Here is a 14,505-nt window from a genome sequence, read left to right as displayed (position 1 = left end):
GCACTTTATATATAATCATGTATAATAGTATACAGTTACTCAGGGAGGTCAGATACAGGAAAAAAAAAATGGCTGTAGAAGAGAGCAGTTTGTCAATAAAGCAGATAAAGCGGTGTATGAGGCCCCCCCCAACTGCCCATGATGTAATTAAGGTAAAGAAGTGCACGAACCTGGTTGCTGGGCGGCGATGCACTTGTGGGACTTGGGTCCGAACCCCGGAGTCGGCGGCGCGCGGTTCACCTGCAGCTGCAGCTCCCCTGGGCTGATCGCGTGGCCGTGGAGCGTCGCGCGGTCATTGCCGCGCCGCTTTTCCGAGCCGATCGAGGCTCCGCCAGCGGAGCGCGAGCCGCGAGTTCGGTTTCTGCTTGCGGTCCCGCACGACCCGCGCGTAGGGAGGAAAGGGGGGGGGGTCCCCACCGGGAGGAGCTCGGCTCGCGCACCGACTTCTGACCCCGTTCTCCGCGCCCGGATGAGTTCTCGTCTCAGCGGAACGCCACGCCGAGTGGCCCGGGTGCGAAAGCGGCCGCGCGGACGCGAAGGGTTACAGACACAGCCGCCACGAGCCGTGCGGCGCGCGCAGCGCCAGGCAACACGGCGAAGAAGGGGAAAGGGGACGCGCAGCGCCGCCGCGCGGCCCCACGCGGTACTTGGGAACGGGACGGAGCCGCGCGGCTCTTCGAATGTTTCACCCTGTTGCGACGACGTCACGTTCACGTCATGTATTAATTGAGCGGACGCTTTTCTCAAAAGCAACTTAGTGTTCCAGATGTGCGGTTGGACGTTCAGCTCGAGCTGCTCAGTCCATACAGGCTCGCCTTCCAAATGCGCGCGCGAATAATAAATAAGTAGCAGCGTCAGCTCTCTGTGTATTTACACCTTGAAATTGATGCATTCCCACATATTTCACAGTAATACGTATTTCATGTCAAAATGTCCAATTCCTCCAATTTATGACTGCAGCAATCGATACTCATCGTAACGTAATGGCCCAAAAAACAAAAAAGGTACTTTAATAACCTGATTAGGTAACTACATTATTCAAACCCTAGGAGGGGAAAACGAGTTCCCTACAGCAATCTGAAATTGTTTGGTGGGTGTGTGACCTATATATATATATATGTGTGTGTGTGCGTAAAACTAATTTGCGTTGGATAACTAAGTAATCCCAGTACTGCGTATGAGTACATTCATTTAAATATGATGCTTAATGGACATTTCAATTAGCCACTGCAGCTGAACAGATATCCTGTCACTCAAGATCATTCAGCTCAGTGTTCATTGTAAAAGAAAAAAAAAACTTTGTATTCATATCCCAGTGTCCCCCCCCCCCCCAATGTAGTAAAAGTGAAAATACATACACATGTATCACCAGTAGTTTAAATATCAGTAAAATATGGAAGGGAATGTAGCTGAAAATAACTCACTGAACCAAGGTGTGGATGAAATTATTTTAATAAACCCATATTTTACAGAACTAGTCTGCGTGATCCTGTTCTCACAAGTCTGGTCAAAAATAAAATCTCATGGCGTGGCAATATTCGCTGGAAATGGGTACTTATGGAACAAACCAACAATATATTAACAGCTTTACCCTCTTTATGTGCATGTATACATACTGGTAAAGTTTTTTTTTTTGGCAGCAGACATGGCAGTAATAAAAATGTTCAAAAATATATAAAGATTTTAAAAATAGGCAGCCCAGGTACAAATGAGTAAAGTTTTTCCGCCAATAACTCATAGCTATGTCAGCACACATATACAGCACATTGTTTTCATTCCAGGTCAAACAGTTTTAGATTTGATAATTTGCTCCCCTGAACATCTGTTTTTGAAGCATGTGCTGGCAATGACTTTATGCAATTATACAAAATTATCCTCAAAATTTATCAGTTTACACCTGAAGTCCAGGTGAGGATGTCTTACAAAAATGTTTCAGCGCTCCAGAGTATCAAAGTGAGCCTTTGGAACTGGACTGGCTCGACCCTGTCAAACTCTGAAGTGAGGGTAGCTGAAAAAAGAAAGCTTTTTTGTGCTTTAATAGCAATTTCATTAATCAAAAAAAAAGACATTAAAAAACAGTGTGAACAAGCAAAAATTAATATCTCCCAATATGTAGCAATTCTACTTGGGAACACAAACATTTATTGTCAAACAACTCCAGACTTGGACTCGAGACAAAGTCAACATTAATAGATATGATGGAATAAAAGATGAATATACTTAACTGAAAAGCCTTTACTAAACTTATTTTAATAGCAATAACTTGATGAAACCTGAAGACACAAGATGTTTATTTTTGAGATTCCAGGTGGCAAAAGACTACATCTTCTCCAGGGCCAATAAATATCTTAATTAAAAGGGCTTAAATCTTTTTTTTTTTTTTTTTTTTTTTTTTCTTCTCCCCCCTTTATACAATTACGACACATTGCAGACCCAGGACACTGAAAGCATCTAGAGAATGAAGACTAGACAGAGTTGCCCCTCAGAAGGGAGGGGGCAGATTGGGGCTGACCCAACAGACCCGATTCCTGAGAATAGCGTTCGCTCAACAGCCCTCAACATGCACATTTCTGCAGAACAAAGTTTCAGCTGAGAGGGACCAAAAATGAGAAAACAAGGGTTTCATCAGCAGCGGCTACCAGCCAGCTCTTCTTTTAGTTTCCTTCAGAGCAATCAATACAAGGATGTCAAAGAATAAAGGGTGAAAATTCTTTTGCTCGATCAGTTACAGCAGTTCCCCAAACGTGACAACCGTTTTCTCAATTTGCATACAGAGTTCTACTTGAATGAGCTTGGCAGCACATACATGAAAATTTCAAGATCAGTTTGAAGGAAAACTCAAGTTTTGAAAAACCAAAAAAAAAAAAAAATGGCACTGGTTCATCTAAGTGGAAACCCCCTGAACCCCAAGACCAGCTCTCATTGCTTCATGCTACCATGCAAGAGTAACTTAAACATGCCCGTATCATTCAACACACTTAAGAACTTCAAATGTAACCATTTTAATTCATTTAAAAAATTTGGAACTAATGTCTTCCACTTTAATTCCACTCCCCCCTTTTGAGATGGATTTCAGGCTACTTTCCCACATCAGAAAATTAAGGAAAATGAAGCTGCCTTTGTCTGGGCAGAACTGCAACCTGCACTTGTCATTATGGTCAGTAAACTCGGACACTCATTCCAACACAATGCAAGGTAACAACATGTTCAGGAACACAGCCCTTTCAGTTTCATAATGTATAACATCCCTTAAGTATTTGGCAAAGAAAAGGGCCCGAATTTTTTTTTTTTTTTTTAAAGTATGCTAGTCTGCAATATTCACCTGACTAAGCGAGTTAGGATGAACGCATGATGAATGAATATACCAATCTCATCAGTGACTTTTTTTTGCTGAAGGTAACAGCACATTACGGTTATCACACAAGCACCGAAGAGCAGCCATTACCACAATGACCGAGCATCAATCATTCTTAACAGATGGGCACCGACTCCAATTATTAATTAGCAACACTGGAATTGCAGGCCCGTTTCTGGCAGAGGAGCCGAGAACATTCAAGCTACACAACTTTGGCACCCAGGAACCAGCAGCTAGCGTATGACAGCATTCAGATCATCACCACCACATCATAACCAAATGCTCAACTGGTTGGCATACAACGGAGCGCAGGCTGCAGGTATTCACTCATTTAATGTTCAATTTAAATCCTTATGAAAGTTTTAATGGTATTCGCAGGGGTATCAGAAGCACGAGGATGACGTCATAGAAATTCCTTGGGCAAATTTGACTAAAGCGTTAAACTACCTGAAAGGGACTTTCCCCTGATAAAAAGCAAGCCTTGAGAATCTGCTAAAGCAGAGCATGTGTGCTCCTAGGCACTTTTAAATCAGTTTTTATGTATTTCTTCAATGGCACTGTATTTTCATCTTTATGGACTGGAGTTTAAACAAAACAAAGTAAAAGTGAGTTTGGATCCAGGTATGTCCCACAGGAGTTGGGGGATGAGGACGAAAACGGATGGAGCCGTGGAATGGAGCAGAGGGCAGCAGACTCGGTCGCTGGACACCGGGGAACGCTTATGAGGACTTCTCCTTCCGAGACCTTGGCGAGTCGGCTCCGTTCGAGCTCAGGGTGCCGTTCACACCGTTTGCTGTAAGAGCAACAAGAGGCAAACGCTGTTAGTAAAGGAAGGGCTGAAGAACAGCAGGGTGCGCAGCAGTCAAGGGTCAACATGGTTAAAGTCCAGGAAAACCCAAGCTGTTGGGTCTCAGAGAAAGGCAATGCTGGAATTGAATCAATACAGCTGTATAGTTCACAAATACAAATTGCATATGAGGATCACTAAAGTTTACTTAGAAGATACATTACATTAGCTTGTCATCCTACAAAAACAATTGGGAACAGAGGATTGTAACTCAATTTGTTCATAAGTCCAGTTACTTTTACCACTAATTCGCAATCAATAAAAGCTTGGTAGAGACATCCCTCCATTCATTGGTTAGGTTCTGTGTTTAAAAAAGAAAAAAAATCCTTCAGCTGGGCACAGAAATGCAGCTCACTTTAGAAATTAGCAAAAAAAATGAGGAAAATGCTAACATCAAAAAAATTCAGAATTAAAACATTTGAAACAAGTAGAGTCAGTGTACTAGAAAAAAGAGCAATTACTGTCAAGGAGAAAAAGAGAGAACATTGTCAGCTTTAATCCAAATTAAGACTCATGTTGTACGATTGTATAATGCACTTAACCTCAATTCCTCTGCTTAAGCCTACAGGAGCAGCAGGGTTTCTCAAGAGGCTCGGGACAGCAAAGGCGCTCTTCCCAGAGCGCAGGTGAAGTCCACGCTCTATCAGCTGGCCAACCGTAACCACGAGGTGCACCGAGGTGGAACGTAATCGACACGGAGCCGCTACAGGTGGGGCTAAGGGTTTAAGTTTACAAGGGACTAATCGGTTTCGCAACGTGTCAGATGGACATTTGTATGCATTCTAAGCTGCACAGATTAGACATTCGGGTGAAGCTTCATAGCCCGGCTAAGGAAATAATGAGATTCGATTCAATACAACAGATCTCCCTCTGTTACACAGTGAAAAGTACAATCCTGCAGCCATGAATTTTAAAAGGGAAGAAACTTCCTGGCATGTTCTGGTGACCTTAACAGGACTTTCTTAAAACAACCAATAAAACATTTGCATAAGTACAATAAAACCAGTGAGGAATTAAGGAGGAAAAAAAAACATGACTGCCTAAAAGGAAGTGCCTGGGAGAGGACTATTCTAAAGCACCTACAATAGTGCACCGTATTCAGGATAAACTTGCAAGGAGGCGTACGCTTCATATAGGGAAGTACAATAAAGCTGCGGACCATAGTGAGCAGCAAGGGGAGGGTAAAGAGTAATGGGGGGGGGGGGGGGGGGGGGAGAGACAGGAATAGTAAATTATAGCCGTCTTCAGACTTCAGTGAAAAATACATGACTAGGACTGAGATGATGGAATTCGGTATTCAGGAATTGTACTACCATATTTTTGGGGAGATTCACATCTCCCTGTGACTACGAACACTCTCGGCACTTGGTAATTAAATGGTCCCATAACGGAAAATTAACCGGAGACCTTCCCCGAGCCCCATCAAGCAGACACTTGTTCCGTCTCATTTCCCCACTAAAAATGTGTAACTGAGCCAGGGCTTCATTTCAGAAAATTGATTCAATCGACTTCATATTAATCCTCCCAGCAAAAGTGGTAAAAGGCAGATTAGCGGCCGTTTCCAGCCCGCGTACTTTTGTCCTTCTTGGCCTTGCTCTTCACAGAAACCGGCTTCTTTTTCTGGGCCTGCTGCTGCGCGTGTTCCCGCCACCGGCGCAGCTGGAAGTTGATGAACTTCCACATCATGAAGGCCTGGGTGGCACAGATGGCAGCCAGCACGGTGACCCTGTCAGGGGACACACGCTCCTTTCAGGCGATGCACATAGCCCACAAGCCAGCAGCACGACCCTAAAACTGCTGAGACAACAACTGACACTTGAAGAATCATTTTTATTTTCTGCTGATGTTTTTAATGCAAATTTAAACTAACACCTAAACCAGCAGATGTTGCATGTCGTGTATTCAGAAGAAAACATGAATGAATAAGTAAACCGTACACGTGTAAGCTAGTTGCGACCCTAAGCGATACCTTGCGATCACAAGGCCGCCAGTAATGGATACCCCACCTACCTAACAAAGAGCACGTTGAAGTTTCCTGCCGCCAAGTCGAGGCCTTGCTGCTCGGCGCCGGCGAGGCCGAAGCCCACGGTGAGAACGGACAGGGACAGGGTGAGCAGTCGGCCGAGCACGTAAAGGATGGCCCAAACGGTGAACCTGCAGCACGCAACCGAACAGTCCACTTCAACAGTTCTGTTCATCGTTTGCGAACAAACTTCACTGTGATCGCAATGCTGCTGAGCACTCGGAGGCCTCGCGAGCTTCCCGTTGTCAGGTGAAAAGTTCTCTTCCAGTAAAACCGATACCTTAACTAGAAGGTATCGGAGCCTCTGATCTAAACATCAGAGCCAACACTGACAGCTGAGTTCAAAGCCAATTCAACCCAAACCCAGTAATTGCATGTTTTTCCTCAGGTCTAAAATAGTACGAATCAACACAAAATACAGGAATTTTATTAAAAAAAAGACATGTCCATATTTTCTTTGCAGACTTACGGATCAGAGCTGATGGCTGACAACACAAAAAAAACCCCAACATCAGACAACGTTCTCCACTGACTTCCACTATAATAATATCCACTCCTTATAACAGCAGCCATTTTTTTTGACAAACAAAAATCTGGTTCTGCAAGGTACTACATCAGAAATAAATTTTGAATCCAGTTATATTTATTCACTTAGCTGATGTTTTTCTGCAGAGCAACTTACAATGTTAATCTTTTATTTACCCATTTATACAGCTGGGTAATTTTACCGGCGCAAAACAAGAAAAGTACCTTGCTCAAAGGTACTAGGGCCGGTGGCTGGATTTGAACCTCGGACCTCCAAAGGCTCCAACCGTTACACTACCAGCTGTCCCCCACCGACTTGCTGGAAATTAGTTTCTTTAACCCATGAGACATTTGGCCCAACAGGTTTCAGCAGGAAATGAGGTGCCCTGTCTTCCCAGCTCTTCCGCAGCAGTTCCCGAAGGTGTCGGACACTTGCGGGTTCTGTCCAGCGCATCCCGTCAAAGTACTGGTCAGGATGCCCACGCGCACTCGCAATTTTACGGACACCGAACTCGTGCAGGAAAATCTGCACCGGCACGAACGGTTCTCCGTTAAGAGCCCTCGTGTCCCCGTGTGCAGCGGAAGCGAGGTGCGGTGAGGCTGCACTCACCCGCTTTGCCTGTTCTCGTTGCTGAAGTAGACCAGGCGTGACACATGGAAGAGGAGCTCCACAAAATAATGCAGCACCAGTAGAACCAGACCCAGGCGGTTGAGGCTGCAAGACAAGTCCGGAAAAGACAAACTTAGAAGAAGGGGGGGGGGGCACACACCGTTGCACACCCTGACTCAACAGGCTCATACTTGAGGATGTAGGCTCCCGCGATGTGGACGAGGTATAGGGATATGTAGACCAGCTGACGCGGAACGTCTTCCTTTAATGGGGAAGAAAGAAAAAAAAAAAAGACACACACAAATTGACTGTTTATATATCACCCACAACGTCTACTCGGCGAACACAAAAAAAAGATGCCGAACGCAACAGGAAGACTACACCAAACAACGCACACTGAGAACAGGAACAGCGTCTTTTCTCAATTACAGGAAGCCATGCTGCCCCCGGCATTCTAATCTTACATTTCCAAATGCTCACCTTTTTGGTTTTCTGGAAGTACAGCTCAGGGAGGGCATGTAGCCAGTAGCCCAGCTGGGAGATGTAGAAGAACTTCATCTGGAATCTGATGGAAATGATCGACCCCTCAGGCACACAATATTTACCACAGCATGCTTTGAATTTATCATTTTTTATGCTCATTTTCACTGGGGGTAGCTGACAGCGTAGCATATAGAACCACCGCCTTCGCACCTGAAGGCCACAGTGTCGAATCCCGACTACTGCCAGAATACTCCGAGCTACGTACCTAGGCTAAACTAAGTCGCTCTGGAGAAAAGCACCAGAACAAATGTAACATACATATTTCACCGGCACTCTTCTCCAAGCAGTCGGTTAAAAGAAAGCCATGCAACTTGCTGGACAGAAACGATGTTGTTTTCAGCTTATAAGTGCCACCACTATTTCAGCTGTACAACACAAATATTTCAGGCTTTAACATCAAATTTTAAGCAGTTATTGAAACAGCACAGGAAGGGGGGTAGAAGTAAGAGTGGCGTCAACCACAGGGTGTTGCAATAAAACACACCACATCATCACTGAAGAAAAAGAAGCCCAGGGCAAAATGACGTGGATGTTTAAGCTTCACTCGGGGACTTAACGGAAATGTTATTTACTCATTTATTCATTCAGCTGTCACTTTACTGAAGCAACTTAACCCCAATTTATAAATGGCTAAATAATTCAAATTAGTTTAACACAGTTATCTTTCAAGGTAATAATTCAGGGTAAGTACTTTGGTCAAGGGATTCAGGACATAACCCTGGGTTCCCCGAGGGCAGGGCAGGAACCACCTTGCTTTAGTCCATCGTCAATAACCGCTTGTCCAGTGCAGGGTCATAATTTGGAGCCTATGATGTGGGTGGGACTGTGACACTCCTAGGAGCTCAGATGCACAAACTGATAGATGCTGTGCAGCAATGCCGCCCAATCAAGCAAAAAATTTAAAAGTGGCAGCTGGTAGCGTAGCGGTTGGAGTTGCTGCCTTTGGACTCAAGCTGTAGTACCCTAGAGCAAGGTATTTACACTAAATTGCTCCAGTAAAAATTACCCAGCTGTATAAATGGGTAAATAATTGTAAGTAGCTTAATATTGTGAGTCGCTTTGGAGAAAAGTTCCAGCTAAATGAATAAAAGGTAAATGTGAAAGAATCACTGCTGATCTCAGATCATCCGCTGGAAGCCAACGTCACCGTGACGACTGGGCGTTTCTACTTACGGCATTAACGTGTGTGGGTAACCCTCCCATAAACTGACTGGATTGGACAGGAGGTTTTCCTAAAAACGAAACCAAAACAACATTACGAAAACTCACAGGACTCCTACACAGAAACGCCAAGTTTAGAGGGGATCTGAAGAGAACCCACTGAAGTGAGGATGCTTGCGCCCCACACGCAGGAGAAGAGGTAGAAGATGCTCAGCTGACCGGATTCGTTGAACTTGCTGTGCTTGGTCTTGGAGAAATGCATCTTCCTGTTGATTTTCTTTATACACAAAAGCAGAATAAAACACAGCAAGACAAAATTATGGTAATGTAAAGATGCACAAAAGGGAAAGCAAGAATGAGAAAATACTTGTTGAATTAGACATTTTGCAACAGGAGCTTCTCGCTTAGTTCACTGGATTTAAACTCTAAGACAAATGTAACAAATTTTATTATGTCAATTTTTTGCATTTTCCATTCAGTTTTGTTAGTTTCAGTGTACTTTCGGACTTTAGCTCATACTATATGACAGTTTTTAGTAAAATATCCACATTCCTGAAATTAACAAATTTTGGTGACTGGTTCCAAGCACCGCATACTCCAGCACCTTTTAGGATCCGATACTTTCTAGACATTCTGGCACTTTCTACAATGTTCTGGTGATAGAATGCTCTAGAATCTTACAATGGCTGTAAAGTACTAAACTAAAACTGAGACTTTAGAAGAACTAGTGGTATTTAGGGTTAGGGTACTAGTGGTATTCTTTGTAATCGGTAAACGTTAATCATAATCAACACAAAAATGGATATAAGAACTTTGAACAACTTTGTTGCGCTGTGTAATTACAGTTTACACTGTTTACACTGTTAACAGTACCTCCCTAGTGCAGGAGCAGTCCTACACACGATACGTACAACAGTATTTAAAGGGGTCATGGTGTCATATCTTCAAAGCAGCAGGTTACTACTCCAAGGAAACAGTCATCTGAAGATCTTTCAACATCATTTACTTTCCTCTTCCATCAATGAACAAGACTGTCTTCTGGCAGTTTCCATATTTGTTTTATTTTTGGAAGGGAAAGAAGACCAAGCACAAGACATTCTCACTTACATCAAGCACATACTCCTGGATTATGGCATGCATGATGATGGCCACCAGCATGTAGAAGAACACAGTGGCCAGGTCCTTCAGCCCATGATGGAAGTAGTTCAAAGTTGTTTCTTCAGAGCCCTCTGTTGGCCACAAACACACACCATCAGAAAACCACACACACACATAGGGTACAGGGGAACGAGGTGTCTCCATGCAGATGGAAATTCAGACACATATTAAAGTTCATGCCTCAACAGTGAACTTTATCCAGGGGAAAAAACACTAGGTAGAAAGGTAAATAAAGGGCTGCCCATCCTAAAGGACCCTGGGAAACCCATGTGCTCAGGGTCCATGTCACTGACTGACACTAACAGTCATGAAATACAAAAAGTTTAAACACGGTTGAATTTCTCCTCAAACAATCTCATCTTTCCCGAAGCCGAACGCTGTATTACTTTACAAGCCTTCACTTCACGAAACACGCATCAGAGCCAACGCAAACACAGCGCTCTCCGACATGTTTGACATTTATCCATTTAGCTGATGCTTTTCTCCAAAGCGACTTACAACGTTAAGGCTACAATTATCACAAGCTTACAATTACTTACCCATTTATTGAGCTGGGTAATTTTACTGCAGCAATTTTGGGGTAAGTACCCTGCTCAAGGGCACTACAGCCAGAGGTGAGGATCAAACCTGCAACCTTTGAAGAGGCAGTAGCTCTAACCACCAGCTGCCCCCCCCCACCGAGTAGCTTTAACTACTACGGCACCAGCTGTCACACACACACACACACACACACACTACAAGGTGAGATTTCCAAGTTTAATATGTATGCCAGTAGTGTCACTACTACTATTTTATTATCGCTATTATTGCACACTAGCTAAATAAAGCAAAGCCCAGGGTGACTTCCGAAGAGCACCGGGACTTTTCCAAATGAACATTCATCGCAGGCATGTCACTAGATCCTGGATGAAGGAGATGGAAAACAACATGATTTTGTAATAAATGATACTAAACTGACAACACCGCCCACGCCCTTCACTTCCAAGTCTTCAGCCTAAACAGAATAACGTTTAACTTTGCCGAGAACTAAAAACAATCAGCACAAGAGAGAAATCTCACACCACCACGTTCACACGTAATCCGTAGCCACTCTGGGGGGGGAAAAAAGAAAGCAAACGGATTACCTTCCGACAGTAGTTCGGTTCCTTTAAAATGACTTATCCCTGCGTGAAAACTAGCCGAGTCGCAACGTTTCGAAGATACGGACATTTCCGGCTTTATTTTTAACTACGTTTCATTCGCTGCCTATAATTTCTGCTTTATCAGAGCGAAGACAACCTGTACTTACGCAGCCAGAACAAATGTGTGGGGGGACCACCTTCACCTCGCTACCACGGTGTTTACAGTTCTGGTGTGGTAAAAGCGTCAGTGATGTATAACAAGACGCCTAACGTTGTGCAATTGCCAAATTAATCTATTAAAAGTTTGTATAGCCAACATTTTTCCTTTTCGGTAACTTTAAATTTTAGTTATAATTTCAAGGTTTTTTAACGTTACTTAAGTCTTAGTTTTTGTTTTTTTTTTTTGTTTTGGCTTTACCTCAAGTTTTCACTGAACTTAACCAGCGAATAAATTAAAGGACACGTGTAGCGCATTGCTTTTATTGATTGTGACTTAGGAATTACAAATTGAGTTGTGTTCTCACAGCGAGGAGCCCGTGTAGTTAAGTTCTGGGTACGACAGGGCCCCGAAAGTCACTCAAGTAAAAAATTTCAGCCTTCGGAAGCAGACACCCGAAAAGCCCCGGTTCCCACCTTAACCTGGACCGTGCAACTAACTGTACTGCCACACGTCTCTCATCACGTACCAACGCAGGGTGAACAAAACAACTGAGCATCGGCACTATCCCTACGTGCAACGTTTACCAGCGAGCGGCGGGAGCTCAGCGCACGGGCAGACGTGGCCCATAAACATCACGTGACCAGGACATGCAGCCAAAATTACAATGAGTGGCTTTACACATCAGGTCATTTAATTGTAGCGTACGGAATTTAGGGAAGCGCTCGGGCAAAAAACATGTTTATGTCAACGTTACATATAAGAGTGGAGAGCAAAAATAATGACAAAAGGATTGCTTTTTCCGTTAAAATAAATCCATTAAAAGATGCAAGCATAAACATTATTGAGTGGTAAAACTTCAAAACTCAGAATTGGCTCAAAAAACTTGGTCATGAACTGGAAAGAGGTTTTAAAATGAAAATGCATTTCAGACAGTGAATGTTCCATTTTTCGGGCAAAACAAGGTATAAGTGGTGCGTTAAAAGTACGACAAAACAATACTGCAGTTAAAGCAGATCTAGAACTACTTCACAGGAGGAAGGATAAAAAGAAAATACGTTACCATTTGACGAGATGGTAACATTGTACTGGACTGTGATGAATAAAACTGCCACTTTGGAAGTTACCTGTGTCACAACACAAACAAAGTAATATTACATGTACTAATATTAACATGCAGTGAGCATTTCAACAAAACCACAAATTCAATACTTAACACAACCTACATGAAGGAGGGAGGAAAAAAATACGCTGAAATATGAAGGTCGTTAAGCTTATTAACGAATTTGTTACTAAATTACTGAAGACCTACTTGTTAATTTTGTAATTTACCAAGTAGAGTTCATAAAGTACAGCACGAATAGGACTACAGCGGAGCAGGCGGAAAAACTACAACTCCCGTGATGCACTTCCGGTCCACGACCAATTTGTCTTAAGACAATACTCTTTATACATTATTTAAATCGATGCTTTTCATTTAGGATATATGACAAATTAAGATAACCACGCAGGAAGGGAGACGGAAGGACGTGGGGTTTGGAGGTGAAACTAACTGTATTCGCCACGTTGTGACAGCCGCCTTTTCCCCCACGCGAGTGAGCGAATGCCACGTAACTACTAAGCAGCTGCGTGTTCACGGAGAGAAAGTGCCCACAGAGTGAAGTGGACCCCTCGCCCCAACTATCAGTCAAAATAACCTCGAGAGACCAAAAATCATGTACTTGATCAGATCCTTGTATTACAAAGTCTCTGTGTATTTTAACTAAAGTAAAGGTGCACTTTTTTTTTTGTTCCGAGCAGTTAGCTCGCTTGCTAACACTAACGGTCAGCGGCACCGAGTGAGCAAAACTAGTTAGACCGACCATCATCAAATTCATCATCAGCCTCCCTCCTTCCAAATCACCTACTTTTAAACAGGCCCTTTCACGTGCTTTCAGTAAAACAAACAACAGACTAAACTGCACGTTTAGGCACCATGCGTTTTAATGAAAAGAAAAAAAAGGAAGTGTGCGAGAAGAGTCGAGAAGAACCGGCAAGCCAGGAGGCAGCGCGCCGTTTTTCACGTTTTTCCCCCCTCTTTCTGCGAATAAGCGCGGCCGCCGAGTCCGTCCGGCGGACGTGTGGAGGGGAAGCGCGCGCGCGCGCGCGCGGCCGCTCTCACCTCGAACATGAGCCCGAGGAGGAACACCATGGCAACGCACGACACGATGTCTGCGTGGTTCTGGATGACGAACTCGTGGCTGAACACGGGCGGGTTCTTGTTGTTCTTCTTGCGAATGGCCATGATGTTTGCAGTTCGGTGGCGCGTGGACTTTGCGAAAAAGCGCTCTTTCTTTCTTTCTTTCTTTCTTTCTCTCCGAGTCACAAACTCAGCCGTGCGCGGCGCTACTACGCTGCCGCTCCTCGTTCAACGCGGTGTTGCTGTGACCCGCCGCGCTCCGCTCCCGCCCTACTACCGCCAGGGTGGCGCGCGAGCGGCGAGACAGGAGGCGCGCGCCGCGCTCCCGATCCAGCGCCCCCTGTCCACCCGGAGTTCACATTTCACTCTGCGCGTGGAGCGCGCGAGCGTCAAGATCGCGCTCCCTGATCCCTCCCGAAGCTTTCGTGGGGTCGCATGTGATCGGTTTTATCCGTTTTAAACAGCGACCCCCCCGGAACACGGCAACAGCCACGTGCATGCATATAATAATGTAGTACTAAAAATATAATACATTTACACTCTGCACAGATTGTCCCAGCTATATGTTTTGCAATATTATTAACAGAATGCTACAGTATTGCAATACATCATGGATTATATATGGGGATTATCTGATATATAATATAGTGTACAGGAGGATTATATTTCTTATAATTAAACCTGTGTTCAGGAGCACTGAGTGGGAGAAGGTGTACTTTACCTTCAAGTACTGCGCAGCAGTGTGTTTACTCTCATGGAACAGGGATCTGTCAGGCATTTTGCAATTATCATAATTATTTATGTGTGTGCATAAATGTATTATACA

The 14,505-nt window shown here is 44.0% G+C and overlaps 2 protein-coding genes across 4 annotated transcripts in view; both read right to left on the bottom strand.

Moving 5' to 3' along the window:
• Window positions 1-637, bottom strand: part of ncoa2 (nuclear receptor coactivator 2) — a 76,089-nt gene extending 75,452 nt beyond the window's left edge. For all 3 annotated transcript variants that reach the window (XM_029254574.1, XM_029254583.1, XM_029254582.1), the window contains exon 1: window positions 171-637. The gene's annotated coding sequence lies outside the window, so the exon portion shown is untranslated. The remainder of the gene's footprint in view (window positions 1-170) is intronic.
• Window positions 638-1,436: 799 nt separating this feature from the next.
• Window positions 1,437-14,082, bottom strand: tram1 (translocation associated membrane protein 1). Its single transcript, XM_018754228.2, has 11 exons — window positions 13,662-14,082; window positions 12,564-12,627; window positions 10,172-10,293; window positions 9,225-9,341; window positions 9,077-9,135; window positions 7,841-7,925; window positions 7,552-7,622; window positions 7,361-7,465; window positions 6,213-6,356; window positions 5,777-5,928; window positions 1,437-4,148 (listed from the first exon to the last, which is right to left on the bottom strand). Exons 1-11 carry the CDS (start codon window positions 13,782-13,784, stop codon window positions 4,075-4,077), a joined length of 1,116 nt encoding a protein of 371 aa, XP_018609744.2. The 5' UTR covers window positions 13,785-14,082; the 3' UTR covers window positions 1,437-4,074.
• Between the last annotated feature and the right edge of the window lie 423 nt (window positions 14,083-14,505).

Source organism: Scleropages formosus, chromosome 9, assembly GCF_900964775.1.
Source record: "Scleropages formosus chromosome 9, fSclFor1.1, whole genome shotgun sequence".
NCBI lineage: Eukaryota > Metazoa > Chordata > Actinopteri > Osteoglossiformes > Osteoglossidae > Scleropages > Scleropages formosus.
Note: the sequence above shows the minus strand (reverse complement) of the source record. Positions and strands in the feature narration are given on the sequence as shown.